Genomic DNA, 26,763 nt, shown 5'->3' on the forward strand with positions numbered 1-26,763 from the left:
TTTATTAAAGAAAGAGGATTTTATGCTGTACGTGCCAGTTATACAGAGAGAGACAGACACCATGGCAACAAGCTTGTCACGCAGTAGCAGGGCACTACTTTAAGATTAACTATCACTGGGGACATCGTTAGTGGTGGAGAAACTTCAAAAGCCTTGGAATTTGGGTTCCTTTTGCACCCAGGATCTCACTTGCTTTTATGGAATTTGAATCTCCAGGCTATAAGCTTAGCCTGGGATAATGACAACAGGAGGTTGAGATGGTGGATGCATACTGAGAAACAGGGAAAGGAAAACTGTGACTTCAATATCTCAGTGCTTCCAGGCCTGCCAGTTTGTCGGAACTGTATGGAAATGAAGGACGAAAATGTACCATTGAGCCAGGTTTAGCAGGTTTATCTGAAGTAAAGAATGAAAAGGAGTTTGAAAAGGACTGCTCCTTCTGTGCTTACTCATACAACATGGATCTGATCATTAGCCCGCAGTGACTGGAAAGGAGAGATCCCTCTGTAAATCTCCCATTCTGCGAGGGTGAGCAGGTGATACATAATTGCACATATGATGTTGATTCTTTTTATTCTCGTAGCTCATAGATAGAATCCCAAATACCCATGATTGCCTTGTACCTGATGCAGACATTTACTCTGGTGCAAAGCCAGTGTCAGATGCTGATGGGGTAGGATTTATACCCATGGGAAGTTCCTCTATAGACAACCACAAGGCAAGTAGTGCACAAGGCATTTGGAACTCTGAATGTGGTCTAATTTGAATCTCATTTTACAGGAGCAACATACAGAGTTCAAGTTTCCAGTTCATGAGGCTGCAGTGCAAAAGAAAACATTTCTATGGGAAAGTGGAGAGAGAAAAGAAAGATTGAAGAGCGGTAGCCGAGTTTCTGTGGGAGTCTCTTTTGCTCCACCACATCTACAAAGTGCTGAGAATGCCATGCAGCATGGTTTTCATAACGATAGTGAACATACCACAAATTCATGAACTTTTGTGACTTGCCTGCATTATAATTCCCCATGACTGAGCTACTCAAATCTACAGGGAGCTGTAGTGCTTCACAGCTCCAAAAACGAAGCACAGCCAACATGCAGGGCATAAGAGTGCAGAGTCCAGATACCCAAGCCCTGGCTCAGCTTACTGTGCCCCAGCACTTCCACGGGAGCTGCTGCAGGCATTACAGTGAAAAGCTGTTTTAGCCCCATCAGGACTAACTGGGAGAACTGATGAGCGCAGACATTTGCTCAGCTTGCAGCACAAGGAAGCAAAATCAGGTGGACATTAATCATCTTTTTGCAGATGCGTCAAGTGAAAAGGAGGAGCGCGTTCAGTTCCATGAAAAGGCTTATTTTTGAGCAGTTGTTCTCTCAGACCTGATAGCCAAGTGCTGTGCTCAAAGAACAAATGAAAGAGGACGCAGCTCCTCTGGAGCTGCCTGCTTCCCAAAGATAAAGGAAGATGGAGTGCAGCACTCTGCCCATCCTGTACGGGAGGGTGAGAGTCATTGAGATAACTGCGAAAATTATTGTGGTGGGGGCATCTGGCTTGATGTAAAGGGAGAAGAAGTGGGAGCATGCAGTGGATTTCTGCATATGTTTGCGTTTCCCAGTCCTATGGAGAGAGGCCTCTCTGACCGCAATTGGAATGAACTCAAGAATAGCACATGTGAGCAGAAAGCAAATCTGAAGCTGCAAGCAGTCAGCTCACCCTGTTGCATGGTTAGTAAGGAGACGTGTTGCATACTCAAGGTATAGGGCAGGGAAGGACACGCTCATTTTACTGAGCAGGCAGAGCATTCACCAGAAAATTCTCAAGGTTTTGGAGACCTCAGCTTGCCCAGGGTAGCTTTGTCTTCCACGGAGGTGGAGGTACATAGATGTCTGTTGTTGGTCTGCAGGCAAATATCTGCCTTGAAAAACTGATGACAACCTATGACAGTGGCATGCATGTCATGGTCAGTGATATGGGCAGAGGGACAGCAGGGGGAAAGTGGTTCCTACGCTGGCTGCTTTTATCCTGCAACCTGAACTGGGCGAGGACCTCTAAATGAGCAGCAAATACCATCTATTAGAAAGGCAGAGCTGTGCACTGAAGCAGGTCACACATCCCTTTTAGTTAGATAGCTGTAGCCAGCAGCAAAAAAAGGACTGGGAGATGTCAAGTGGAGATTTGGGGTTTGTCATGAGTAATTCTGCATTTGGAGATTGGAACAAAACAACAGCTTTCTCCCTGCTCTAAGAAAGAGCTTAGGAACAAGCAGGTGTGGAGGATCTTGTGTCCAGGATTTTTGAACACTGCCTCTCTCAAACGCAGCAGTGAAGAGAAATAGAAACAGAGTCTTGTCCCCACATCTGCCTTGGGGACACAGATTTCTGCCTGCACTCCTTCCACTCCTGGGGAGAAGTGTCAAATACATATCATGACCATGACATGCATGATTTCATCAGATCATTATTGCAAGTTACAGAAATATTTTCTGATTGCTAATAAAGACTGCTAGATTGTCTTGCTGGCATTGCTATGCTATTACTCTTTATAATACTGTGAAATTTAATGTAGAGAGGTTTTTTTAAGGATAAATGTTTTACAAGCTCTTAGAAGAGCATAGCACTGTTAGCCAGTGTAAAGTTTAAGGCAGTTGAAGCCAGTTAGCTTCAGTTTCTTCTTCAAATAATAATCTACATTAGCACATTCCTCACACAATCAGGCTCCTAGACCCCCTACATTTGCAATTTATGTTCCTCCCCTCGCTCTTGTCGTCTTGAGGTTCTGAGCTCCAGTCACTCACAAAACTAAAACTCCAAGTCCCATCTTTGGGCATGCACAGGGACAAGTATTCATAGGAGAAGATCTCAGCTGAAATAATTGCAGGAAACTGCACATGACCTACCATCCTCTCTCCTCCTCCTGGAAGACCGAGCCAAGACTTGTGGAGGAGTGCCATCACATTTTGCTGATTCCCAGTTCACACTCAGGGCTGTGTCTATGCCCAGTTCCTCTGTGTGCTCAGCAGCTCATCATCTGCCTCCAAGCTCCTCACCCACAGCTTCTGCAGATGCCTGGCAGAGCCAAAGAGGACAACTGTCTGCTGCCAGAGCAGCAATACAAATTTTGCCCACACTCTTGAGCATGGTTTTCTCTCTCTAATGCATATGCTGGATGTTGCAGGCAGTGGAGATCCCTTCCAGGATTTTGAATAGCGCTGAACTTTGATGCACAGTCAGAAGTCAAAACAAACCCCCCCGGGTCCATGTGTGCTAAGTCAAAATTTATGAGATTTCAACATGACACAGAGCAGTACTCTTTGGGCAAGAAAAGTAAAAGAGGTCAGTTTGGGGTTTGTTTGTTTATTTGTTTATCTTTCTGTGTTTAAGAGTGCATTTATTTTATAGCTGACAGGAGATCACTTCATTTTTAGTGGCTTAAAATAACTTGCCAGTAATAAAAAAAAGTTCCTCATTTTTCAAAACAAGGAGATGCCAAACAAATGGTTCCATGTTCAGAAGAGCCTCAGAGGTCTCTGCTGAATTGATCAACCATGGTTCAAACCAGCGTACAGCACAGCCACTGAGGGAGAAACAGAACAAGGAGTCAGGCCATCTGGAAGGTCTACAGAATCCCACTGGGGTACTCTACCATGGCTCTGGGAGAACAAGCTGGGAAAGGCTGGAGTTGCATTTTAATCTCTTATACGTGAAGGATCCATCTGCTCCGGAACTTCAGGGAAATCTATTGCCAGGATCAACCTCAGACATTGCAAGTGGGGTCTCTTCCAAAGGAAAACCAGTTTTCCAGGGCAAGCTGGAGAAAACTTCAACTTTCAACCTTGAAAAATTCTAAAGTGAGTGTATGGAATGTACAATTTCACCTAGATTTCACTGACTGTGACTGAGGGTCACAGGCGCTTCCTAGCTATCCTCCTCCCTTAGAGCCAGCCTTCAGCTGAGAGGACTAATTGGATGGACCACTTGGGGCTCCTTCCAGCTGTTTCCTGAGATATATTTGTATTCTGCAAAGGGAAGGCTCAAGCTGATGGCTTTTATAACAGCTTCAACAGGAGAAATTTGCATTAAAAACCATGTGGGAAAAAAAAAAAAAAAAGACCTGGCATCTTAAAAGGTTTCTTCTAATTCTGGCAGGTTGATCAGTACATTTTCTGCCAGACAAGAATAGTTCCCTGCTGTGTGTTTTCTAATGAACTGACCACTGCACTCTAAAAGAAGATAGCGAAATGCACTGTGTAAGCATCTTTTCAATCAGCCTTAGGAGCTCTGAATGTATTTTTACTTTTTTTGTCGTATAAGGTAAATGTTCATTCTACTAATTCAGACAGGCCTTCTGAGCTGAAGAATCTTTTCACATAAACTTGCCCTTTGAATCACTATCATGCTTACCTTATAATAGTGATTAAAACACTTATAATAGTGATTTTTAATAAATGTATTTTAGTGTGGTTCACTGGTGCAGGTAGTATTTCAATACAAGATGGTATTTGATTCTGACCAGCCTTACCTCAGGCAGAGAGAGCTGGATGACTCCATTCTTGTCTTTATCCAGGAGATGGAACACTTCTGAAATGTTGGAGAGGGAAACAAAAACTTGGATATAAACCACAGAGTTTGGCATGTAGAGCATCACTGTCTGACAAAATGTAAAGGTCTGGATTTTTGCCATGACCTACTGGAAATCCAGACTGGTTCTGTAGGATTACAGCTGTTCTTCTTTCCTCTTACAAGTTATTTCTAAGCTGCTGCATGGGGTAGAATAGATCTACAGCAGCAAACTAAAAGTTGGCAGCAGAACAACCACAAAATCTGATGTGGTAGCACCTGGTATGGTCTGGGGACAAACCTGTAAATCTGGTCTGAGTAAGGACTGTAAACAATAGATGGTACCATTTATAGGAACTGGGACAATGTGGGAGCCAGAGCAGACTCTAAGGCAGAGGAAAATGGTATTGTATGTTATGGAAACATGTCTATGGTCATTCGGAGCCCCTGGTGGTCTAGTGGTAAGGGCGCGGCGCTATCACTGCCGAGACCCGGGTTCAATTCCCGGTCAGGGCCACTCCCGGGCAGGTGGAGCTCGTTAGCCCTTAAAAAAAAGGCAACCCATCTACGTCCTAAGGACCTCGCTGCCACCGTCCAAGCTCGCTTGGCCCCGGCAGATGAACCTTAGGATTAAAGGGTGGGCTCAGTTCCGCGCACACTGTGTCTCACCTAAAAAATCCAATGCGCAGGCTGGAAGGTGTAAAGACCTTCCCCGGATCTTCGCTCGCGAAGACTGGCCATTATTATTATGGTCATTCAGACAGAAAGACTGCTTTTTCTCTGCTGATTTCTCCAACAGATGGACCCTGATACAATGCTGCTGGCATCCTGACATTTCCATTCAATTTTCTACATTCACAGTTAAAAGACACCAAATACTTAACAGAAGCTCAAAGTTTTCAGGAAATCCCCTTGGCTGATGAACAGAGGCACTTACTGAACAGGGTCTCCAAGCGGATCATACAGGCCACAAAGCCATCAAAGTCGATGGTCAACTTGCTGCAGGCGTAGCGGGTGACGATGCTGTGCTGCACCTGATCGTTGAGCGTGAAACCTGAAGGCAGGAAAGCACAGGAATCCCTGACACAGCACATTAATATGCTGTCTTTGATGTGACTTATCCATGGGCTGCTGCAGCTGCAGGCAGGCCTGGTTGAAGGTCAGGACTATTCCTTCTGAAAGGTCTGTTGGACTCCATTACCCATCTCTGTGGGTCCTTTCCCAAAGGCATTGTGCCATTGTGCTGGGTGAAGAGAGCCACAAAGTTCTCCCACAGCATTTTGTCAGACTGCATATTTCACATTGTTTCACAGCATAACCAGTCCTATGTTCCCCAGATAAACCCCTAATTAGCAAGTCTTGGCACTGCAGTTGAATAGCAGTAATTGCAGCAGAGCCAATTGCTCACATAACACATTGGGCTCTATTCAGGCCCATATTAGTGCTATTTCTGTCTCTGGATCATTCACATAAACTCCACTGAGCACAAGACAAATCAAAAAAACAGTGCTCCTCTCAATGCCCCCGAGCTGGCAAGCACTGCTACAAAAGTTAATAGTACACATCACAGAGGACGTCACTGGGGCATGCCTTGATCAGGCTTGCACCTTCTCTAGTGTAGAGAGAGGTGGTAGGAGGAAATGATGGCTAAAGAGAGGTTGGGTATAGCTCTGAAAGAGGACTATTAGATTAGGAAATAATGAGGCCAAAAATAGAGCAAGTAATAATCAGATGGATAAGCAACGGTCCCAGCATGGACAAAAGTATCAGTGGTTCATAATGCAGAACAGAGGACAGGGTTTGATGTATATAACAGCAAGAGGATATAGCAGTATGTGACTGTCAGGAAGGGAGAATGGCACTGGCAACTCTGTGATCTAGGTGACGGGAGAGAAGAAAAGACATTCAAAGTCTCCACTGTTCTTCCAGCGTTTGGTGATCCGGCAATGTCCCCGAGCAGCACACTCACCTGCCTCTCTGAGGGCATTTCGCATCTCATGGGAGTCCATGGTACCAGAGTAGTCCCTGTCCACTTTCTTATAGATTGCCTGAAGCAGAGGGAAGGAGGGAATACGGAGAGGGCACTTCAGTGTGTGCCCACGCAGCAACGTGATGGTGTGGGCATAGGGAGGCAGGCTTGGGCTTTCCCAGCTGGGTCACAGCAGCAGTGAAGACATGCTAACACAAGGCTCATCAGGGATTAGAAGCCAGAATGGACTAACCAGAGGGTTCCTCTAGGGTTTAAACCTCCTCGGTTTGCTAGTCCACTCTGCAGCCCGTGCCGTGCCATCCTCCCTGCTCATGTAGCTGGATTAGTGCCAGGTTAATGCCAGGACAAAGATGCCCACGTCTGCTGTGTCCACGCTCGCTGCTGTGCAGACACAGCCTCAGGTTTCTGATGGCTGGGACAGGGGCTGCCCCCACCAGCCCACGCTCCTACTCTGAAATATTAATGAGCAAGAGAAACATTTCAAGTAGCTATGGGCAAGGAAGGCAGCCTGCAAAACATGTTCCCATGGGCTGGCAGCCTGCCTGCCTTCATATTACATGGTGGCAGACAGGCCATTGAGGAAAATATCTATCATTTGGCAAACATGGCAAGAGAGAAAGTCCATTTTGCTTCGTATTTCGGACAGGATGACAGATGCTTTCTGCTGCCAGCATGTTTATTATCCAGAATTAGATGCCACCTAGACCTACAGATAATACTTGATTTGGGTCTCAAGGCTTGCTTTGCTGACAATCCCTAGGACAGAGCCAGGGCTTCATCAAACTCTAGGACAGATGCTCTGTGATGACCAGCATCAAGTATGGTGGCAGCAGGCTTGTCTGAAAGGGAAGTCACACAAAGAAGGTCCAAATATGCTTGATTCTAAGTGAACTTCTTGGGATATTAAATGCTCTGCCAGAAAAATAATTCAGCATTCCTACAAGATTTAAAGAATAAAAAGCCAGGCTTTTGTAGGTCCTAAAAATATGTTTCTTGTGTTTGCTTACGCTCAGCCAGCAATGCAACATATTGCAGCAGCAGAGATTTGTTCACATGAGCTTTAATAGAGCAGGCAGCAGAGAGAGCTGTCTTTGCCAACAACGAAAGAGGGTTAATCTGTCTTTCCATAAGGTATTGCAAATTATGAAGAGTGGTGGGGCCAAGGTGAAAGAGAATTTGCTTGTGCACTGTTGAATGATAGGTGTTTCAGAGGCTTGGAACAAACTCCAGCCAGGAGAAGGAAGGCTTCAAAATATTTCTGCCTGCGATGGTTTAACCCTATCTCGATTCTGGATCTGTACTTCAGAGCTGAGAGGGAAGGTGAGACAGTCAGAAATGTTACGTTACCAAATACTTTTGAATCTTCATCCAAAGCGCCTTGAATTCTACAAGTCCCAGGGTGCCGGTCCCATCAGTCTGGGCCATGTTAAGGCATGGTTCAAAAATCAGGATTCCTCTATCCTTAACAAAACTGGAGAACAATCAGTTCTGATAAAAACATATCACCCATCACAGTGTCATCTTAATGCCAGTTTAGTTCTAATTTGTAATGCATCTCCATCTCCCACAGACATGCCCACAGCTTTACATTTGCTTAGCTAAAGGCATGCCAAGAATTTCTAGGCTATCTGCACTCTCAAGGAATGATATATGGGATTGCTAAATATATAAGCATGATTAGATCCACTCACATTTTGTACAGTTAACAGGAGATTAGAGTCCTTAGGGAAAAATGAGACTGGCCTCACAATGGACAATTTTTAGAAACCAGGGGCAGGCACTGCAGGGAAAGAGAGAGTCAGTTCCTCCATGTCCTTTGGGGCCTTGAACATCCCTTCCAGTGGGAAATTATGTGGAAACAGAGATTTGGAGTTCATGACGCTGTACTTACTGAGTTTCCCATTAGCCTGGGGAGGCTGTGGACTGTAGGGGATGGCATCACTTCTCCTAACAGCCAGTTATCCATAAGATCCACAGCTAATCACCTCTGGCCTTGACATGACCATGCCATGAGACCAACATTAGCATGATCCAGGCAGCACAGCTCCTGACTCTCCCAGGGCACCTTCTCAGTACATCAAAGGAGCACTAGCACATGTGTTTGACCCCTCCTTTTCCCTCGACTACTTAAACCTGATTAGCTCCCAGGTGCCCTCTCAGCTGCACAGAAGGGAGGGAGGCACAGCATGTACTTGTAGCCTTCCCCCTGTGAAAGGCTCCCCAGGCTGTCTCTGCTGCCGCGAGCTCGGTGCTCCATAACTGGACCTGACTTAGAGGAGGCAGATGAGGATGTGCTTAAAACCTGTGTCCTGACAAGCATCTGAAATAGCACAGGTGCATCCAGGCAGAAAGTCCCTGTTTCCTCTCCCTCCTATTTTTAGGGAAAAGTTTAAGCAATAAGACATACAGAGCAGGAGAGAGAAGCAGCTGATGGTTAAATGGTTCAGGTTTCTGCCACCCTGAGCTGATAGAGCTGCTTGGCTGAATTTTTTGCTTTCAGCCATGTGGCTGGACAATTGAAGTGTAAACTTGGCCCATCTTGTCAGGAAGTTTTGCAAAGGAGATCCAGAAACCTTAGAGGTGGTGAAATGACCTTCAAAGGATACATCCAAAAGGCTGATCATCTCCCTGCAAGTGTTAATGTTGAATCCATCACTTTTAACATCCTTTCCTGCACAAAAAGGAAGTAAAAGTCCAAGTCAGAAATACTTTTAGGGAGATATTTTTCTGCAGTCAGCCTTGGAGATGTCAGCCACCTTAAAATCTTGGCAGCAAAGCAAATGCTCTGCCATTTCTTTCACTATTTCCCTTCAGTTGATTAATATGGCTCCTCTTTATTTTTCTTTTTTTTTTTTTCCTTGCAGAGGGAGAGGGAATGCTATTGGGTTTGGTGACGCTGAGCCTTCATCTGTCCACATGTCCTATGGTGGTTCTCTGTCAGGACTTGGAGGTGGAGCACCGGGTGGAGCTCCACTTCCCCCCTCCTCCCCTGCCCCCATATTTAGATGTTCAACAATCCAGGAGAAACTCAGCTAAGGGCAGACACAAACTCAAGTTTTTCATTACCCTTAGCTGATAGAGGTGGGGTTTGTCAGCAGAGATCCCGCTCCCAGCTCCATCCAATGGGAACTACACAACGTTACTTACTCTTTGCTAAAACCCGGTTTAGGATAGTTTGAAGTTCATTTGCAGTCACTTCACAGTCCTGGACAGAAAGCAAGACATACTTTAGGTATTAACACAAAAATCATTTGAAACAAGCTATATTCATTTGCTGTCAGACATGCACAGACTATTTCCCTTCCATATCTAGGGCATGCAAACCCTTTAAATTTTTTTCTAACACTACACATTTACCCTCAGATATCAGAGGGAGAAGATCTTCAAAAGCCATTAATATTTCCTAGGCATTCAAATGGGAAATAAGTGGTTTGTTAGGTGCTGTAGTGACATGACCCAGTAAGTGGCGACTTTTTAACAGGTTTGACTGAATAAAGAGGTTCAGGAGAACATTTGATATTTTCCAGGCTTATGAAAACTACAACCAAACAATACTAAAATTGCCCTCTCAAAACTCAGAAAGGTCTTTCTAACTAACTAGATGTTTTCCCTCTCCGATACCAGTGGCCACCTGTTCATTAAGAGAAAACCTGACGTGACAGCCACAGGGTAGCTCAGCAGGGCTTTGTAGATACTGTTTTTCAAATACAATAAATAGAGAAAAAGCTCAGCCAACAGTTTTCCGATTCCTGGGGCTAAACAAAAAGGAAGGAATTGGCCAGCTAGGCAATTGTCAGAATTATACGATAACTCCACAGGTAATTTATTTCACCATGGGATAATATTTTCACAGTCCTCACTTCTATCACCCCTATTTTCAAAGTTATTCCCTGCCCTGCATTACTGAGGGGAAAAAAAATCACATTTTGCACCAATAAGAGCAACAATGTAGAAAATCTTCTCTATTGTAAAATAAATGGAACTGAAGCTGTGAGTTAATAAAAGGGGAGAAATACCTGGTTTTCTGAAGACCAGTCAGCAAAAGGAATCGGCAAGTCAAATATTTGCATAATCTTAACAGACAGGTCTTCGTCTTTTTCATTCACTGAATTCACCTACCTCTCCAGAGAGCTTCTGGAACAGAGTCTTGAACTCATCATCTATATCTTTGTTATCGACATGAGGCTAGAGGACAGAGATGACCAAGAGTGTGGTTAACAAGGTGGTTCTAGAAAGCGAGCTGTGGATATTGTACAGACACTGTACAGGGGCCTATTCACAGCAACTGCAAATGAGCACTTGCTCTGCAGTCATGGTAGAAGAGAGGTAACTACTCTTACATCACAACCAGCCAGGGGCTGGCTTCATTTGAGAGTAAATACTTCCTAAGGCTGATGAAAAAGTTTTCTCCTGCTACCAAGATAGTTTTATAAAACAGCTGCAGGGAAAATGTTGCTGCGCTTGGCCATAGCAATTCAGCAGTTCTTTGCAAGTCTGCTTTTGTAGTTTCTCTCAGGCTTCAGGAAGACTTTGTTTTTATGGGAAGGATCATTCTGTGCCCTTACCCCCTTCTCCTACCTGTGCTGGAGGGAAAGACAATCTAATGTGTTCCAGCCCAGTCTACAAAGGTGCAGTTTCTGTGCTATGTGACCCAGGTACATGAATGTGAAACTAAGACATGGATATATGAAAAGAACCTCCACAGATAAAAAATATTTCTCCTGAGCACAAAAACACACTGTAACCCCAGGTCAGATAAGAAACGAGTCTTGCTCCTGTTTTACCCCCCATTAAGAAGGAAAAGTCTTCCAGCAAAAAAAAAAAAAAGAGATCTGCCAGTTAAGTCACCTAACCTCATATGGTTTTGCAGACACCACATCACCCATCATCCTAAGGAAAAAAAGAAAAAAAAGACAATAAATAAAACAGCCAGAAATTATGAGTCTACTACAAACTCCTGCCTTTAAAATAATTAGCAAAGGAAGTTGTTTGACTATAAGGTGTTAACAAAAGCACAAAACAAGTTTCCTGCTTCCCATGCTCCCCATCCACCACCTCTGCCTGCCCCAACTCTTTGAAGATATTTCCCTTGGGAAATCCAACCTTGTTGTTCTTGTCTTGCGTTCCGACTCCTGTTTTTTCGTTCTGTGGCTGCTATTGATACAAACCTTTTTAAAACAACCTCCTCATCATCATGCTCCCAAATCCTGCACTCTTTAATTGTGGTAACTTCTGCTTCACAAACCTGAGGGATCTAGTCACCACCTGAGCGCTTTGGGGAGGCCATCTGAAGAGCCATCACTCTCTTCCATGGGTGTGTGTGTCACATATGGTAGGCTGTGTAAGAAAATTAGCCCTAGAAATAGGCCTATTTTGCTGGTTAAGAGCAAAGTTTGAGGAGAGAGTATGGGTGCAACACCTGAGCTTTTCCTTTATGGGCCTCACCAGGAGAAGAGGAGGCTTTACAGAGAAGGTACCCACTGCGTTTTAGCCTGTTTCTCTGCAAAAACTCGCAGGCAGAACTCTCCATTTTTGTAAGGCTCGAAAGTGGAGGGCACAATGAGATACTCTCCCCGAGGCAACTTCATGCGGCAGGAGACTTCACGCAGGTTGATGTAAGGATCGGTCCGGGCTGCCGGTTGCTGCCTTGCGAAGAATGCACGGCTTGCGTGAATATCTGTGTCATTCTCCAGCTGTGGGAAATGGGTTTTTGTTAGAAACCATCTGGCAATTCCCTGGTAAGCCAGCCACCCTATTTCGATTTCAGCGTTTTAGAGCCAGCTCAAGTTTTTCTTCACATAAAATAATAAATCCATGAGCGATGGCAGAAAGATAACCACCAGGGTTCTGTCATGGGAAACAGGCAGATAATTAGAAAGGGCAAGGATCTTTCTCTATAAAGATTATCTTTTCACATGCCTTGTTACAATTGGTAATATCAAATGAGTTGAAATATCATAATGTGTGCTCATATCTGATCAAATCAGTACACTGTAAATTGTCCATGTATTGAGCATTTTTTGCTTTCGTAGGCTGCTTGTTTCAGAATATGTTTGAGCAACTTATGGTATGGAATAAATCTCCTAATTGTACAGGAATTGTAGTCCCTGATTTCTTTAAACAGACAGAAAAAAAAAACAAACAGGACAGAGTAGTAGTAACAAGGATGAGACTTTGGAGGCCACATTAGATGATTTACCCAACCTCTATGAGTTTTGTAGAAAACAGTACTTAATTTTTCCTTAATACCAATATATTCTTAAGGAAGTGAAACACTGCACAGCTCATAAAATAGAACACTGACATAAGAAGAAATAGTAGTTTAAGAATAACATCTCTGCTATAAAACTCCTATTCATGACTTTTGCTCCACAAACATGTCTTTCAAAAAGTGTGATTCAATGACACAAGAAAAGTGCTGTGTGGGATACAGGGTGGGAAGCATTGCATAGGGATAAGGTTTCTGTCTAAGACCAGAGCATACAAAGATGTTACTAAACATTGTATAATCATCAGTTTTTCCATTGTAAACTGTATAAAAATATGCATTTTTCCTCTTTTGTTCTGAAGATCAAATTTGGTATTTATTTAAGAGCCCCATTCTTTCCCCTCACTCGATAATTAAGCTAAGTGGAGCTGCAAAGATTAAGAAAACAGATCCATATCTTTTTCAATATATAAAGTTCATTTTCCCTTTGCATTTGCAAGGTTGCTAAAAGAACACCATTAATTGCTACATGGCTACACATTCATTTACTGAGAGAGGAAAAGGGCTGAAAAGACAAAGAAAAATTGGCAGCATAGGCTGCTGGACCTCAGTAATGAGTATAGGCTGTTTCTGCTGCCAGACACCCCTGGGGTCTCTTTCTTCAGCAATGAAAAGTCTCTTTGCCTCACTATTGACATCTGGGAGGATTAGAGAAGGTTGAGTAGGGTTTGTTCATTACCAGGAGCCCCCAGCTCAGAACTGTAAAAGGAATGGATCCACAGAGTTTGGAATTTCCTCTAAACAACATCAGCTACATTTTCTCGGTTTTAGAGTGCAGAGACCCTGTTCTGCCTTCACCTGAACTAAACAGACAAATTCTGACCTCTGTTATACAAACTTAGTGGAAACTAAATTTCAACAAGTATAAATGAGGTCAAGATTGGGAGTCAGATATCTGTAATAAATCCTTGTGCCCCAGTCCCTTGAAAATGGTTATTCAGAACTTGAGATATTGGTCCAGTAAGAAGTCATTAATAAGGAAGAAGTCTTCCTGGTAGCTAAATTCTCCAGTGCAACAGGAGGTGCCCATCTGGAGGCTAGAAGTCTTCAGCAGAAATTACATACCTCCTGAGGAATCTGAAAGGAAGAAAAAGAGCCAGTGTTAAAGGGCTGTTATACACCTGCATCTAGAATAGGGGGAAAAAAGTTGGCTAAAGCCTCCTTGGGACACATTTTTTTTTCATTTTCATTTGCAAATATATATTATAGTATCAGATATATTTGAAGTTCTGTCTTGTCCTAGAGCCGTTCCAAAGGAAAAACAGAATTTTCATCCAGAGGAATCTGTAGAATATTTAATTGTTTTTCTCCAAATATGGTGGTGAAGTACACTGTTGGCTGAAAATATTTGAGTAAGTTTTTAAATGCTCAGTCAGGAAGGTCAACAAGTTAGCCCCACTTTGTTAACCAAAACCAGAGAATTTATTACAGCAGACCTAAAATCTACTAGTCTACTGTTACTGGAATATGATGAAAATATAAGGCTACTGTCACTAGCAATCAGTCTGAGGATGATGAGATTGTTGTGAGGCGATTATAACAAGCAGCAGTTTTCAAGACTTGGCTCTTCTTAAATTAACTAAATTAATGTTAACTATGTTAACTTGTACCTCCAAATATAAGGTAGCCTTTTGAAAAGAACTGGTTGTCATGAGAGCACAGATTCCAGTGAGAGCCAAAGACAATGTCCTACCAAGACCTGAAAGAGCCTTTAAAAATATCATCCATACAATGACTGTGGGACCCGAGTGACCCCTGGAGACCTCAGGTGTTGTCCCCTACAATCAGCACACTAGAACGAGTGGGTGACAGGTACAGTTATTGTCAGTAGGCATTTGGAGCTACATGACTTACAAAAGCATCTTAAGAGTCACTTAAGTGACTTAAGAGTCTACTATGGATAAGATTACAGAGGATGCAGATGGGACGGATTAGACGTAAAGCACAAAAGGTTCTTCAGCATTGCACTCAGTGATCCAAGCAAACAGACATCCATAATGTGCAAATTCAGGATGCCAACAGGTGAGGGTGATTGGCACCACGAAGGTGGCAGCCCCATGTGCTCAGTGAGAACCATGTGTGCATGAAGACACTTAGGCACCAGGGAAAACTTTTTCTAGTTTTGAACCATCTTGCACAAGATCTATCAGCAAAACTCAGCCATTCCCATCTGCTCCAACCTGGCTAATGATCTTCATCCAGTGGAATCTATACAACATCTAATTGCTTTTCTCCACATATGATATTAGGAACGATAATACTGATTGGAAATTTTTATGTTTGCTTCTCCCCTCTCACATTACAGAAATTAGAGGTTACACTGCAGAGTTTTTCCCCTTATATTATATTTTTAGAGACAGAAGTAACACTGGGAAAATCAGGAAAAAAAGCCCCAAAATTGCTGAATCAGAACAATAGCATATGGTAGACAACTAATAAAAAAAAAATTGAAATGCAAGGGACAAATAATAATGAAAAAGAAAGTGACTACTGAGTGGTAACGATAGGCTGTAATCAGAAACACTTATCTGGAATTGCCAGGCACCCTGAACGTGCCCCCATTCAGATTTTGTAAGAGAAGACTCTCAGTGAGACTGTAGCTAAATTATTGGCTCTAGTTTTACATTGTCATCCTGTTAAAGTGGGACAAAAACTGAGCCTAGATTTATTTGAATCTTCCCATATTATGTGGGTCAGGAAGAAAGGAGAGAAGAAATTGAATCATTTTGCAAAATTCAGTTCTTATTGAAGTTTAGTGCTGAATGTCAAGATGTAACACATCGCTAATTGATTGCAGCTTAACAGAACAGGGAATAAAGCCTTTAAAATCATGAACAAACTTTACCTGATAGAGTGAATAACCAATACTAAGCAGACCTTCTCCCATTCTCTTCTGTCTCCTGCGGTTCTTCTGCATCAAGCCCACCAGTACAGTACAGCACGGCTCATTCAAACTCCCTTCGTGGTCATCATCTGGTTCATCCAACCGGATTTTAAACTGGGGATTGGTCCAGTATGTTGCTAAGAATTCCCAAGGCAAGACAAAAAGGAGAAGACTTTGTTGTCACTGTAGCCAAGATAGCTGCCACTAGACCTACAGAGAATATCTCTTTGGAAGGACTTTTGCCTGGAATTTCTCCAGTTCTTTCCATTGAGGGATATGGGTTTACGTTTTCACAGCTACGCTATCAGTTGGAGCCATGGGAAATCAAAGCACCAAGGTATTTCCTGGGAACTAATGACCAGCAGGGAGGAGCCAATATCGTTAATTCCAGACAGTCATTTGTCTCCAGGAAACGTCCTTGGCTGAGGCTGTTATTGTTGCAGGAGGGCCAAATGCCAGACAGCCTCTCCAGAGGTCTAACCTGAGAAATGAATGGGAAACAACACTGCCACTGAACTGTGTCACTTTCCTGGCCTACCCAACCCTTCAGAGGTTTAATCCAGCCAGTAGCAAAAGCCATGCAAGCAGGAAGAGCAGGCAGAGGAAAAAAGAAGAATATAGCCACAAATTAACTGCTTAGTGAGTTGGTAATCCCCGATGAGGAAATAAGCATGAATTAAATCTTCATTTAGACTGCCAAGCTTTTGCTTACTGTCTAAACCCCGCAGAAATTGCTGCAGCTCCAAGCCCTTCCCACCAAAGCTCCCTTCAGCTCACAAGCATTTATTTTTCAAACGTTTTGTTTGGGATTTCACCAAATGCCCATTTGGCTGGGTCTTCACCTTGGTAGTTCTGGCAGCCCCCAGCAGTTGAACCCCGTCTCCACTGTCCATTGAACAGAGTCAGGTCCCATTTATTGACTGTGTTGTTTGTCAGTGTGTCAGGAGTCAAGTTGCAGATCTCCAGGCGGGAGAACTGCCTTTGAAAATCTGAAAATGCCATCCTGTCACACAAAAAGACCACAGGGTTAGTCCATCAACTTGCAACAGAGGAATCAACTGCAACTGGGCACCTCTCCGAACAGAGCAGCAAATGTTGGTGCTACAGAACTGCCCAAAGCTGCATTTAATTGAACTCTAGAAAATGGAACTGAGTTTTGGGAAACAAAATTACCCACTCCCTAAATGAGCTGTATGTTCTGGAGACAGTCTTTCTCAATGGCTGTTACACATCATGGACTCAGTCATACCATTTTCTGTCATCCCCAGCTGGGGGAATCCCTCATGGATCATGCTTCATAAGTAAATCACTGAAACCGGTGAAACAATATGTGTGAGGAGATTCCATTTACAGGGAGTAAGACTTGGCCCTTGTGAAAGCATCACTCTGCAGGAAAACAGTCTCAGCTTGGTGTTTTGCTTTAGTCCTATCATTGATGTTTGTTTTTACCATTCCTAGTAGGTTTGCATGAGTGACAGACCTTGATTGCTTCATGCTGCAAGCAGAGGTCTGTTCCCATTTCCCAGTGCCTTATGGCCCACATCGCTGATTGCACTGGAAAACGGTGGCCGTTTATCTTTCCAGTCTAGGACAGAGTGACATAGGTTCAGCACTGATCCATATAATCAGATAACTGGGATAGGATAGCCTTTCTATTAGGTCTGAGTAAACAGACTCTTCCCAAGCTGGTAATCTGAACTTTTTCATTAGTGTGTTGCATTTAGGCAAAAAAAAACCCCAAAAAAACCAAAAAAACAAACCAACCTCAAAATGTAGAGCAGCTGAGGTTCATTCTTGCCACCTCATTAATTTTATTACCATCTGGTCTCTACATTTTGGATAAGCACCAAGTTATGCAAGCTCTAATAAAAGGTAATATTTGAATAGAAAGGGAGATAAATAAGAGGCTAACAATGCATGCATGTCATTTTTAACCCTCTTGGTGCTGGAAATTTTTCTCCGTCCAAGTGAAAGGACTGCCTAAAGTACATAAAATATCCAAAACAGTAAGCTAAATGAACAATTCTCACCAAAACTCTCCATCATCTACTTGCTTATCCAGAGCCTGTTTTTGTTTGGGATCAACATAATTCCATTCAGGAGCACTGCAGACAAAGCACAAAAGCAAGCTGTTCAGTTGTTGCATTTTATTCTACAATGAGATCAGAGTTAGATTCTCTCTTAGGCTGATAAAGAAGTATATATTTCTTCAACAAATACACTTTGTGCCCCTCCAAATAACAGTACACACTGCAAGCTGACTATGCTGGGCTGGAATCAGACTGTAACCACATTTGCAACAAATAAGCCTTAAATTGAATCACCTCTGCCAGGTGCCAGAACGTACAAACATTGCAGACAGGCTGGATTAGGAAATTCACAGCCTGGAAGTCAGTCAGAGCTTCTCCACTGTAAGATCTATTGGGGTGCCTGATACTCTCCCTAGGGAAGAGATAAAAGCTCCATTGTTGGGGTCACAAAAGAACAGGAAAACAAAAAGGTGGAATTAGAAAATATACTGCAGAACACAGCATTGCTCTCTTCCCATTCTGATGTTAATTTGCTCAAGATGGATTCTGCTCTGATCCGCTTCCACGTGACAATGCAGCTCTGCACCTGCCTCAGCAGGGTTGTCCCACGGTAAAACAGGTGTGACAAAATCAGGATATGGCACATATATGCCTGAGGCACCTTATCTTGGGGCTGAGCAAAGCAGCTCTGATAAAAATAAGACTAATTGTAATATTTATCTCTATTTTCTATCCCTAATTATGATACATCAGCACCCAGGCTGCAGTCAGTCAGGACAGGAAACTGAAGTCTCAAAGTGTTGCAGAAAAAATATATTGTGGCCAGATGAAAGTAAAATTTATGTCATTCTAAATACAAAAATGAAAGAGGTGTTGTCACTGCACGCTCCTGAGATTCCAAGATAGTTGAAGCCCAGGCAGCTTCTGAGGGATTTTCAAACTTCTGTGTCCTTAGGTTAGTCAACCTCCCTATTTTTTCAAGATTCTCAAGTAGATACCAAATACTGGTCTGATTTAGAGCTGAGCAACCTTAGGGTTGAATCAGAGGCACAGTGGTTTAACCTTGCTGTAACTCCCAGGAATAGGACTGGTTTGTGTATTTTACAAAGGTCCTGGCACCACTGGCAGGATCAATTTGAGAAAAGTTGTCTTGCAAAATGAGGTGGGCATGGTTTGCTCACAAGTAAAACAAGGGCTGTTCTCTCTTATTAGAAAGCTCCGCCTGAGGCAGGTAATAATGCCCACTGGACAGAATGGATCAATAGCTAACCCTGGTAATAAATTAATAGTGTTTTATTCCAACTGATTTAGTATCTCTCCTAAATGTGCTTTGTGATTGGATTAACTGCATAGTCCCAATTTAATTTTTAATGGATTCCAAAATACACCAAAGACAGAGAAGCAGGGGCATATAAAAACCTACTTATCACTCCAAGCTCCAGTCCATTCTACTTCACCCCAGGGATTTCTAAGCCTCACTAGTTTCTCTGGCCGTCCTCGGTAATATACCTAAAAGATCCACAACAAACAGAGCCTGAGTACTTCCATTATTCCAATCATCACAGGGCAATTGCTTTCCACACAGGATAAAACATGATTTGTACTTGAGTGATGCAGTCCATTACAATTTGCAATAGTTAAAAGACACCTAGATGCCTTTCACCCTTATTTTACATTATCCTGTGCCACCAAGTGAGCCATTAGCTGCAGCACTCGCCATTTCATATGAACAACAACCTGCAAGGAAAAACATCAGCTACAAAACAGCAGAATATCTATATCCTCAAAAGCAGAAGACATTGCACAACACAGGAAGGTTGGAAAGAGGTTATCTGCATGGGTATCTCTGTCCCAGTTTCAGAGGAGCAGGAATATCTGGGGCTCACCGGGAAGGTGAGACTAACAGCAGAGTTCATGAAAGAGGCTTTTACTCCGTTCCTATCAATGCTGACTGGCAAAGTATTTGCTCCCACACACAGTATAAACATGGGAAACAGCTGCTTACTCTCCTGCTTCTCCTTTCTGTACCTTCCATTTTGGTAACAGCTTGGCACACCTTTACGTGTTGTATCCCAGCCTGCTGGTACAATACAGGTTGTTGACTGCACATTGTACTACAAGCACAGAGCTTCTGACCTGGCTAAGTACTGTAGGTTCTTCCTTTTTTTCGTCTTTAAGAGGGTTCCTAAGATAGCAACACTTTTGTTTGGTCAGTCACAGCAAGACATCAGAAAGTTAAAGGCACTGCAGTATTGCACCCCCAAGCTGTTTTGCATGATGGCCCCGGCGAGGCTGGCTTACCTCCTCTGCTCCAGTGATAGAATAAGCATGTCCTTTTACCAGCTTCAGACTTGTGATTGCTTCTATTTCAGCTGCAGCAGTTATCTGGGGGCAATAAAAGTATACACATTTATGACTGCATATTGTGTATGAACTCGACTTTCAGGAACAACTTAATATGGGGGAAGATATCCAAAGTGGTATGCACAATGAATACCAACATTCTTGATGCAAAGTATATTAAACAAAGGTGAAACCTACAGCAAAAATTCACCTCTACAGTTTCATGCCCCTTAATATGCAGCCCTAGCACAGAAGAAATTCAAAAATATACAATGAAATCTAAATCCAACTCCCAGCTCAGGTGAAAGACCCAGTCATCTGCAAAGATATGTTCATATGAACATAGGCCTAGCCTGCCTCAGTCAAGATCTAGTATATCAAACTTTGAATTCTGGTAATTCTATATGCCACGTACCAGGATTTCAAACAAGATAACAAAACAGGATATGAAAGGTGTGAAATTTCCAAAACATGTTCAAACATTCTCTGTAACTTGAGACTGTTTGTATTACAGGTGTCAATAATCTTGAGGACTCAAAACCAAAGCCAGAATCAGCCTACAGGCTCCAACAAAGGGTCTCAAAGAGTTTGTCTCTAGTAGTTGAGTGTCTGGAGCTGAAATTACACAAAATTTGAATGAGAAAAGATACTTGGAGAATGAAAATGGGGTTCAAGAAGACCAGTACAGAAGAGTAGTTTGTGTTTCTTAGTATGATCCTACGCTGTCTTGTAAATAGGGAGTCACGACAAGAGATGGCTATTTAGAACCTCATCCAAAGTTTTTCAAATCAAGAAAGGTCTGACATTAATCGTGGTTTGCTTTTATATCTACCTATATCTAAGATTGGTCTGGGCTTTTGTTACAGTATGGACCAGAGCCCCGAGAAGAGGAGGAAGGAGAGTAAAGGTCTGTCAGTCTCTTACATCAATGGAGCAGCCAAGCAGCGACCCAGCTCTCAGAGCCTTCTGGATGATTTGGTACAGGTTTGAAGGAGCCCTCCGCAGCTCATAGGACTCGGAGATGCCTCCAGTAAAATCCTCAAAGCCCTCCATAGTGGACCCTCCTGTGAGAGCTTCGTAAGAGCCATTCAACCTGTGGGAGAGATGACAAGACCTATTCAAGGGGTCACCTCCACCTGTAAGCACAGGGCACCACAGAAAGAAGGATTTATCATTTAGTATCTCTCGATCTGGGTGATCATCAGGGGCACCAGAATTAAAGCCCCTTGAAACACACTTTATGGACCTAGAGGGAACTGCAAATAATGGGTGGAATGGGGGCTGCATTTGAATGAAGTGTGTCGTGACTAACACCACAACGCCTGGCCCTCCAACAGCTGCACACCCAGCAGAGCTGCCCCCTGCTCAGCCACCGTACTTGGCATAGGCCTTCTCCAGCAGCGCGCTCCAGAACTCGTTGCCTTCCTCCGAGTGCACGAAGACCAGCTTCCCATTCTTGGTGGGCAGCCTGTCGTCCACCACCACGTCCACCCACTCCCCGTACTGCCAGAACTGATGAAAAGAAGAAAGGAAAAGATGGTGAGTGCTGGTGTGCCCACAACAGCTCCACACTATCATCCTCCTATCCCTTCACCTGTCATCAGTTCCCCCTGCATAACTCACTGCAGGGTTTCGTTCCCATTTTGGATTCCTCTCCTTTGTAATAGAGACAAAGTCCTCCCAGCCTTGTGGAACATTCAGCAGGCTTCTTAATGCTATATTAAATTTTGCTGATAGGCAATATTAACAGCATCTTGTTGTACATAACATCAAAAACGCTCACTGTGCTCCATGCAGAGTTTACATGGTGGAGAGTCCAGAAAGCTCGTGTGTAGACAGGTTACTCTAAACTATCTTAAGCCTCAATCCTTAAGAAGAAAAAACACTTCCCCTGCAAAAATGCTGCAAGAAGGGATCATCTAAAGGGGAAGCACTTAATAGTGCTAATCCCTTCTGGAAATACTGGGAAATGTGTAAAATATTGCTAATGCTAAATTTTGGCCTCAATATTTACTCCAGAATTTGATGCAGTACTGAAAGGAGAGAAGATAATTCACACTGTAACACTCGAAGGTGAGCTGGTAGAAGGGATGTGTTCTATAAATTCTCTCCTCACCAGAACAGCTCCTTTAGCTTTGCAGGGTGAATCCACACTGCTCACACCTGAGCCTAACCTCTAGTCAAAGCAGGTTGGCTAAATCCCAACACAGTGGGCCTGCAGACAAGGAAACACAGGCATAACCACAGGGAGGGGAGGAGAAGGAACCACATCGGATTCAATTCACTCTCAACAGTCGGCAGCAACAGAGCTTGGTTTGGGCTCACACAGCCTGATGGTTCAGCTGAGTTTACAAAAACTGTTTAAGTCCCCAGAGCCCCATCAGCTGTAAGACAGCAGAACCTAGCCAGTGAGCAGGTCTCATTTAACTTTATTTAAAAATCCCTTCTTCTTTTCTTTCTCTCTCCTCCATCAATTTCACTTACACACTGTAATTCTTGATTACTTTGCTTGTTACAGAAAAAAAAACCAAAACACAACAACAAACCTGCTTCTGGCTAAATACTAGAATTCTCCTCTTTTATTCTCAATACCCTGTTCACATAGGTACCTGGAAATGAAAGATTCCAGCATAGTCCTTCTGGAAACTCTGATCCTTTGGAACAACGCGGTACAGAACATCTGGATTCAAAGTGAGAGATGCAATGGCAGCTAGGAGCCAGCAATCACCTGAAAACACACACGTTACAAGCCAGAAAAGTTCATTAATAAATAAGGATCTACCAAGCTGATCTCACACTATTAAGTCACGCTCTCACCTAGACTAAAATGCCAGCATTAAGAGCTATGCAAGGTCCTGCCAGACTCAGGATTGGTTCAGAAATCCATTCTTCCTTTGTTTTTTATCTCTTTTCCTCATTTTCCACTCACCCAAACTGCATGGGTACCTTGCACCTCTGAGGCTGACCACGGTCGTAATTTCAATGGTCTAGTTTGTGCTTTGCTCTTTTGGATTTTTAATGAAGCTGTGAAAACAAGCTGCTTTGCCTAAGCTTGTTAATGCCCTCAGGAGACCAAGAATGTAGCCAGAGGGGAAAGGCATTTGGAGTCTGTGGGTTGCAAAGTGTGGCTGGGCAGGACAAAGTTAGTGACCTGCAGTACTTTGACTAGACTCAAGCCAGCAGACCTGGGGACACAAGGAACTTGGAAGATGTCCAGAGGAAGGTAAAAGCTCTTTGTTTATAGAAGGACAGTGGGACTTCCATTCCTATCTTGTGGAGAATATCCAGTGGACAGCAGGAACATTTGGGGAGCTATTTCTTCTTAACCCATTCTTTGAAGGTCTGAACTTGAACCAGCACACCAGAGCTACTACTAGAGATTTGCCCAGGAGTGTAATGGAATCTGAAGTCTCCTGGAACCTTTGCATGGAGGTGAGTGCTTTCTCTGGCCCACTCCTTATCCTGGAAAGGCTGGGCATGCCCAGCCTTCCCTGGAGCCCGTGTGTATCACAGCTGGAGCTGTTTGCTGGGTTGGTTGCCCAGTAAGCAGAAGGTGGTGCCCCTGGGAAACTCAGTGACTCACAGGTTTCTTGTAGTGTTTGCATACTGCAAACAGCAGGAGGAACTTTTGTGATTCTGTATTATTTCTGAGGTGTGCAGAAAGTCTAAGAAAACAAAACTGCTCTGAAGGTACTAATATTTTCCTGGTTCCCTGTGGATTATCTGTGCCAAGAGATAGTTTCTTTGTGCAGGTGCATATTCTGCAGAAGGAATTGGCATAACAGCTCTTGCATCAGAGGAAATAAGCTAATTGAGAAACCAAGGAAAGAGTTTAATCTGTACTGTGATTGAATATCCTAGAGCAGCAGTTAATTCTTTATACTGACTCAGACTTGAGTCATGAATGAACACAACTGCAAAAGGAAGATATGGGAGCTGGGTGCTCTCTGCTGCCTGTACCCCACTGGGAGGTACCCAGATACCTCCTGTGAGCTGAGCAAGAAGCAGCTGTTTTGAGTTAGGCAAGCAGTGATTTGAGAAACCCCTGTGAAGAAGCGCCCCTGGTGTGATGACCTGTGACCATCTGAGCTGGCTGATGGCATTATGGATCCAAAACCATGACTTACCCGGTGTGCCAGCCTGGGCATTTCCAAAGAGGAGGGAAAACCTAGGATTAGCATGTGAAATGCTGCTTGAGCCTTCACTCAGGATTGCTCTGCCTTATCTTGGCTGCCACATTCAGGAAAGAGCATTCAAGCTGGAAGGGGGCAGAAAATGGTTGGATTACCTGTTTCTCCCCATCCACCTGCATTTCTTATGAGAAGAGGTTAAAAAAAAAATTGTCCTGCTCTTCCTACACAAGTGGTGTTTGAAGAAGTGTGAAGCAGGTTAAACGCTCCTTTGCAGAAAAGCTCTTTGAGGCAAGACCTCTTAGTTGAAAGATAATATTCTCTTTGCAGAAGAGAAGATAAAATAAAAGGGTTGTGACATGTTTAAAGTGGAAATTGAGAAAAATTGATGCTGTGCATAAAGAGAGTCCAGAAGACTCAGCTTCTAGAACAACTATGAGGAAAAAACCTTCTCAAACTCATCTTCAAACTAATTATTTTACAAGCTGTTTTTCGTTCTCTGGGAGGGGAAGCTGGCCTGGAAGTTTCCTCCTACTCTTAGGTACCTATGTATAAAATAAGAAAAATTATGAGAGCATGAGGTGTGGGGAAAAAAGGCTTTAAGAACCTCCTTTCCCAGGGAAATGTAGATGTAGGAAAAACTGAGATTAAGATGAGGTCTGCTTTGTTTTTATTTCTTTGAGGCTTTTCCCTGCTATGGGTATATGCCTTAAGCTGTTATAATTTCTGTTTTCCTCGGAGAGGTAGCAGTAATGGTGATAAGTTTAGAAAGGATTGTCAGAGGAGGAAAATGAAAAGCCTTATCAAGTTAGAACTGAAATCTTCATTTTCTCAAGTACTCCATATTTTCTTACTGCCCTGGCTGTTCCTGGTATGCTGGGACATGAAGAAGACTATTTCTGAGAAGGTGGTAAGATGGGGGACCCTGGTGTCCCTGTTGTGTCCCTCCACCCCCAGTGAGACCAGAGAAGGCCAGTAGCAGTGCCAAGTTGGTGCTCTCCCAATGTGCAACACGTGGAAGGGTTTCCCCTTCCCGATGCAGGCCAGGATTTTATAGTCAGCGAGCAAAAAACTACTGCAGGCTTTGCTGAGGATGGTGTACGTTTGATGCGCAATTAGGCAGAAGATTCAGTGAAATGAGGGGGGTTTCCTTAAATACCTTATTTACTTCCCTGTCTCAGAACTAAACAATTTCAGAATCTCAACCCCAGAGGATGCCAAATGCAGCGTGAAATCCTTTACGGCTATCTTACAGCATGAATTAACTTCTTATCATCTGGGAGAGCGAGTGATGTGGGTGCTCCTGCCTCTCTCAAACACACCACGCAGTCCAACCTCCCAGGGAAGCATTTAGGGGCAAGTCTGCTCAAAGCAAGACTGGAAGGAATTGTGTTGGAAGAATTGCAGTGGCGAACTTGGCCTTAAAAGTAGCTGTGCCCGCCTTCAGCAATGCAGAGTCTTGTCTCTAAACCTGACTTTGGGGCCTAATATCTTTGACTAAGCTTGTGCCTGAACAAATATCAACTGTGCCTTCCGAAAGGAACCAACTGGGAATTGGCTGCTGTGCAGTAACTTGATAAAAAGGAAGGTTTGCACAGGGTGTCTGAATGTAGATGGTTTGGGGGCATCTTTATATAGCAGTGATGCGTGACATCCGAGCTCCTGTGATATTTACTTTAAGACAAATTAAAGAGGATGTAGAAATCTGTCCATATCAAGGAGCTTCCATGGTGGAGCTTAAACTGGACAGTTTGCCTCTTACTTTCTTATATATCCCAATGGAATCATGGCCTATTAATAAGCCTTCTCAGCCCCACTGCATAATATATTACTAGTTCTAAAAAAGTACAACTTGACAGTGCATGTTCCTTTTTTCAAAGTTTAACATAATTTTGTGGGCAATAAATTTCAGAGTTTTGTTTGCGGTTATGACAAGAGGACAGTGCAACAGCACAAGTTCCCTAGATAGGCAGATTATGTAGGACCACTCAAAACTTGCCCTGATTCAACTGAAGGTTTTGAGTAATCTTTCAAACTGTAAGGAAATTATTTTATTCCTTTCCAAAAAAGTGATTTTTTTGAGGGGAAAAAAGAGGCCAATTGACCAATTAATTAAATTAATTATTTAGAATGTATTTCCAATGAGCTTATAGTCAGAAAAATGACAATATCAAAAAGCATTTCTGCTCACTCCATGCATTTAAAGTTGTAGCCCTTTAGCTTATAAAATAATTATTTTTCTAAAAAAACTTCTGCTCATTAGCCCTGTGAAGCTATATCACCTATGGGCACACAGCTGCTTCTGCTCAGTCTCATAGTTCATGAGCAGAAGTTTCAGACAAGTGCCAATTACAGCATTTACTGTTGCTGCTGAATGTCCTAAAAAGAAGCCAGCTTGATTCCTGGTTCTGAAGTTATCTGAAATGATTGCAAAGTGCAATTTATTTATTTATTTTTTATTAAGCAAATCTGACCTTGAATTTGTGGTGGAAAGGGTAAACGTGAATCCTAGCTGTGCCTAGCTCCTGTGTCTGTGTCCATATATAGAGAATTGCTTCGACTGTT

The 26,763-nt window shown here is 43.1% G+C and overlaps 1 protein-coding gene across 1 annotated transcript in view; it reads right to left on the reverse strand.

Moving 5' to 3' along the window:
* Positions 1-3,346: 3,346 nt before the first annotated feature.
* CAPN8 (calpain 8) overlaps positions 3,347-26,763 on the reverse strand; it is a 30,194-nt gene continuing 6,777 nt past the window's right edge. Inside the window, exons 3-21 of the mRNA XM_050316425.1 lie at positions 22,678-22,796; positions 21,447-21,580; positions 20,993-21,161; positions 20,027-20,110; positions 19,149-19,234; positions 17,726-17,800; positions 16,538-16,698; positions 15,657-15,832; positions 13,877-13,888; positions 12,025-12,236; positions 11,397-11,433; positions 10,663-10,728; positions 9,691-9,748; positions 9,150-9,214; positions 7,891-7,959; positions 6,523-6,601; positions 5,491-5,607; positions 4,516-4,574; positions 3,347-3,570 (exon numbers count right to left, since the gene is read on the reverse strand). Of these exons, the coding sequence (XP_050172382.1) occupies positions 3,547-3,570; positions 4,516-4,574; positions 5,491-5,607; positions 6,523-6,601; positions 7,891-7,959; positions 9,150-9,214; positions 9,691-9,748; positions 10,663-10,728; positions 11,397-11,433; positions 12,025-12,236; positions 13,877-13,888; positions 15,657-15,832; positions 16,538-16,698; positions 17,726-17,800; positions 19,149-19,234; positions 20,027-20,110; positions 20,993-21,161; positions 21,447-21,580; positions 22,678-22,796 (1,802 nt within the window). The 3' untranslated portion in view covers positions 3,347-3,546. The remainder of the gene's footprint in view (positions 3,571-4,515; positions 4,575-5,490; positions 5,608-6,522; positions 6,602-7,890; positions 7,960-9,149; positions 9,215-9,690; positions 9,749-10,662; positions 10,729-11,396; positions 11,434-12,024; positions 12,237-13,876; positions 13,889-15,656; positions 15,833-16,537; positions 16,699-17,725; positions 17,801-19,148; positions 19,235-20,026; positions 20,111-20,992; positions 21,162-21,446; positions 21,581-22,677; positions 22,797-26,763) is intronic.

Source organism: Myiozetetes cayanensis, unplaced genomic scaffold (assembly GCF_022539395.1).
Source record: "Myiozetetes cayanensis isolate MyiCay16 unplaced genomic scaffold, myiCay2020 scf2-11, whole genome shotgun sequence".
NCBI classification, from domain to species: domain Eukaryota; kingdom Metazoa; phylum Chordata; class Aves; order Passeriformes; family Tyrannidae; genus Myiozetetes; species Myiozetetes cayanensis.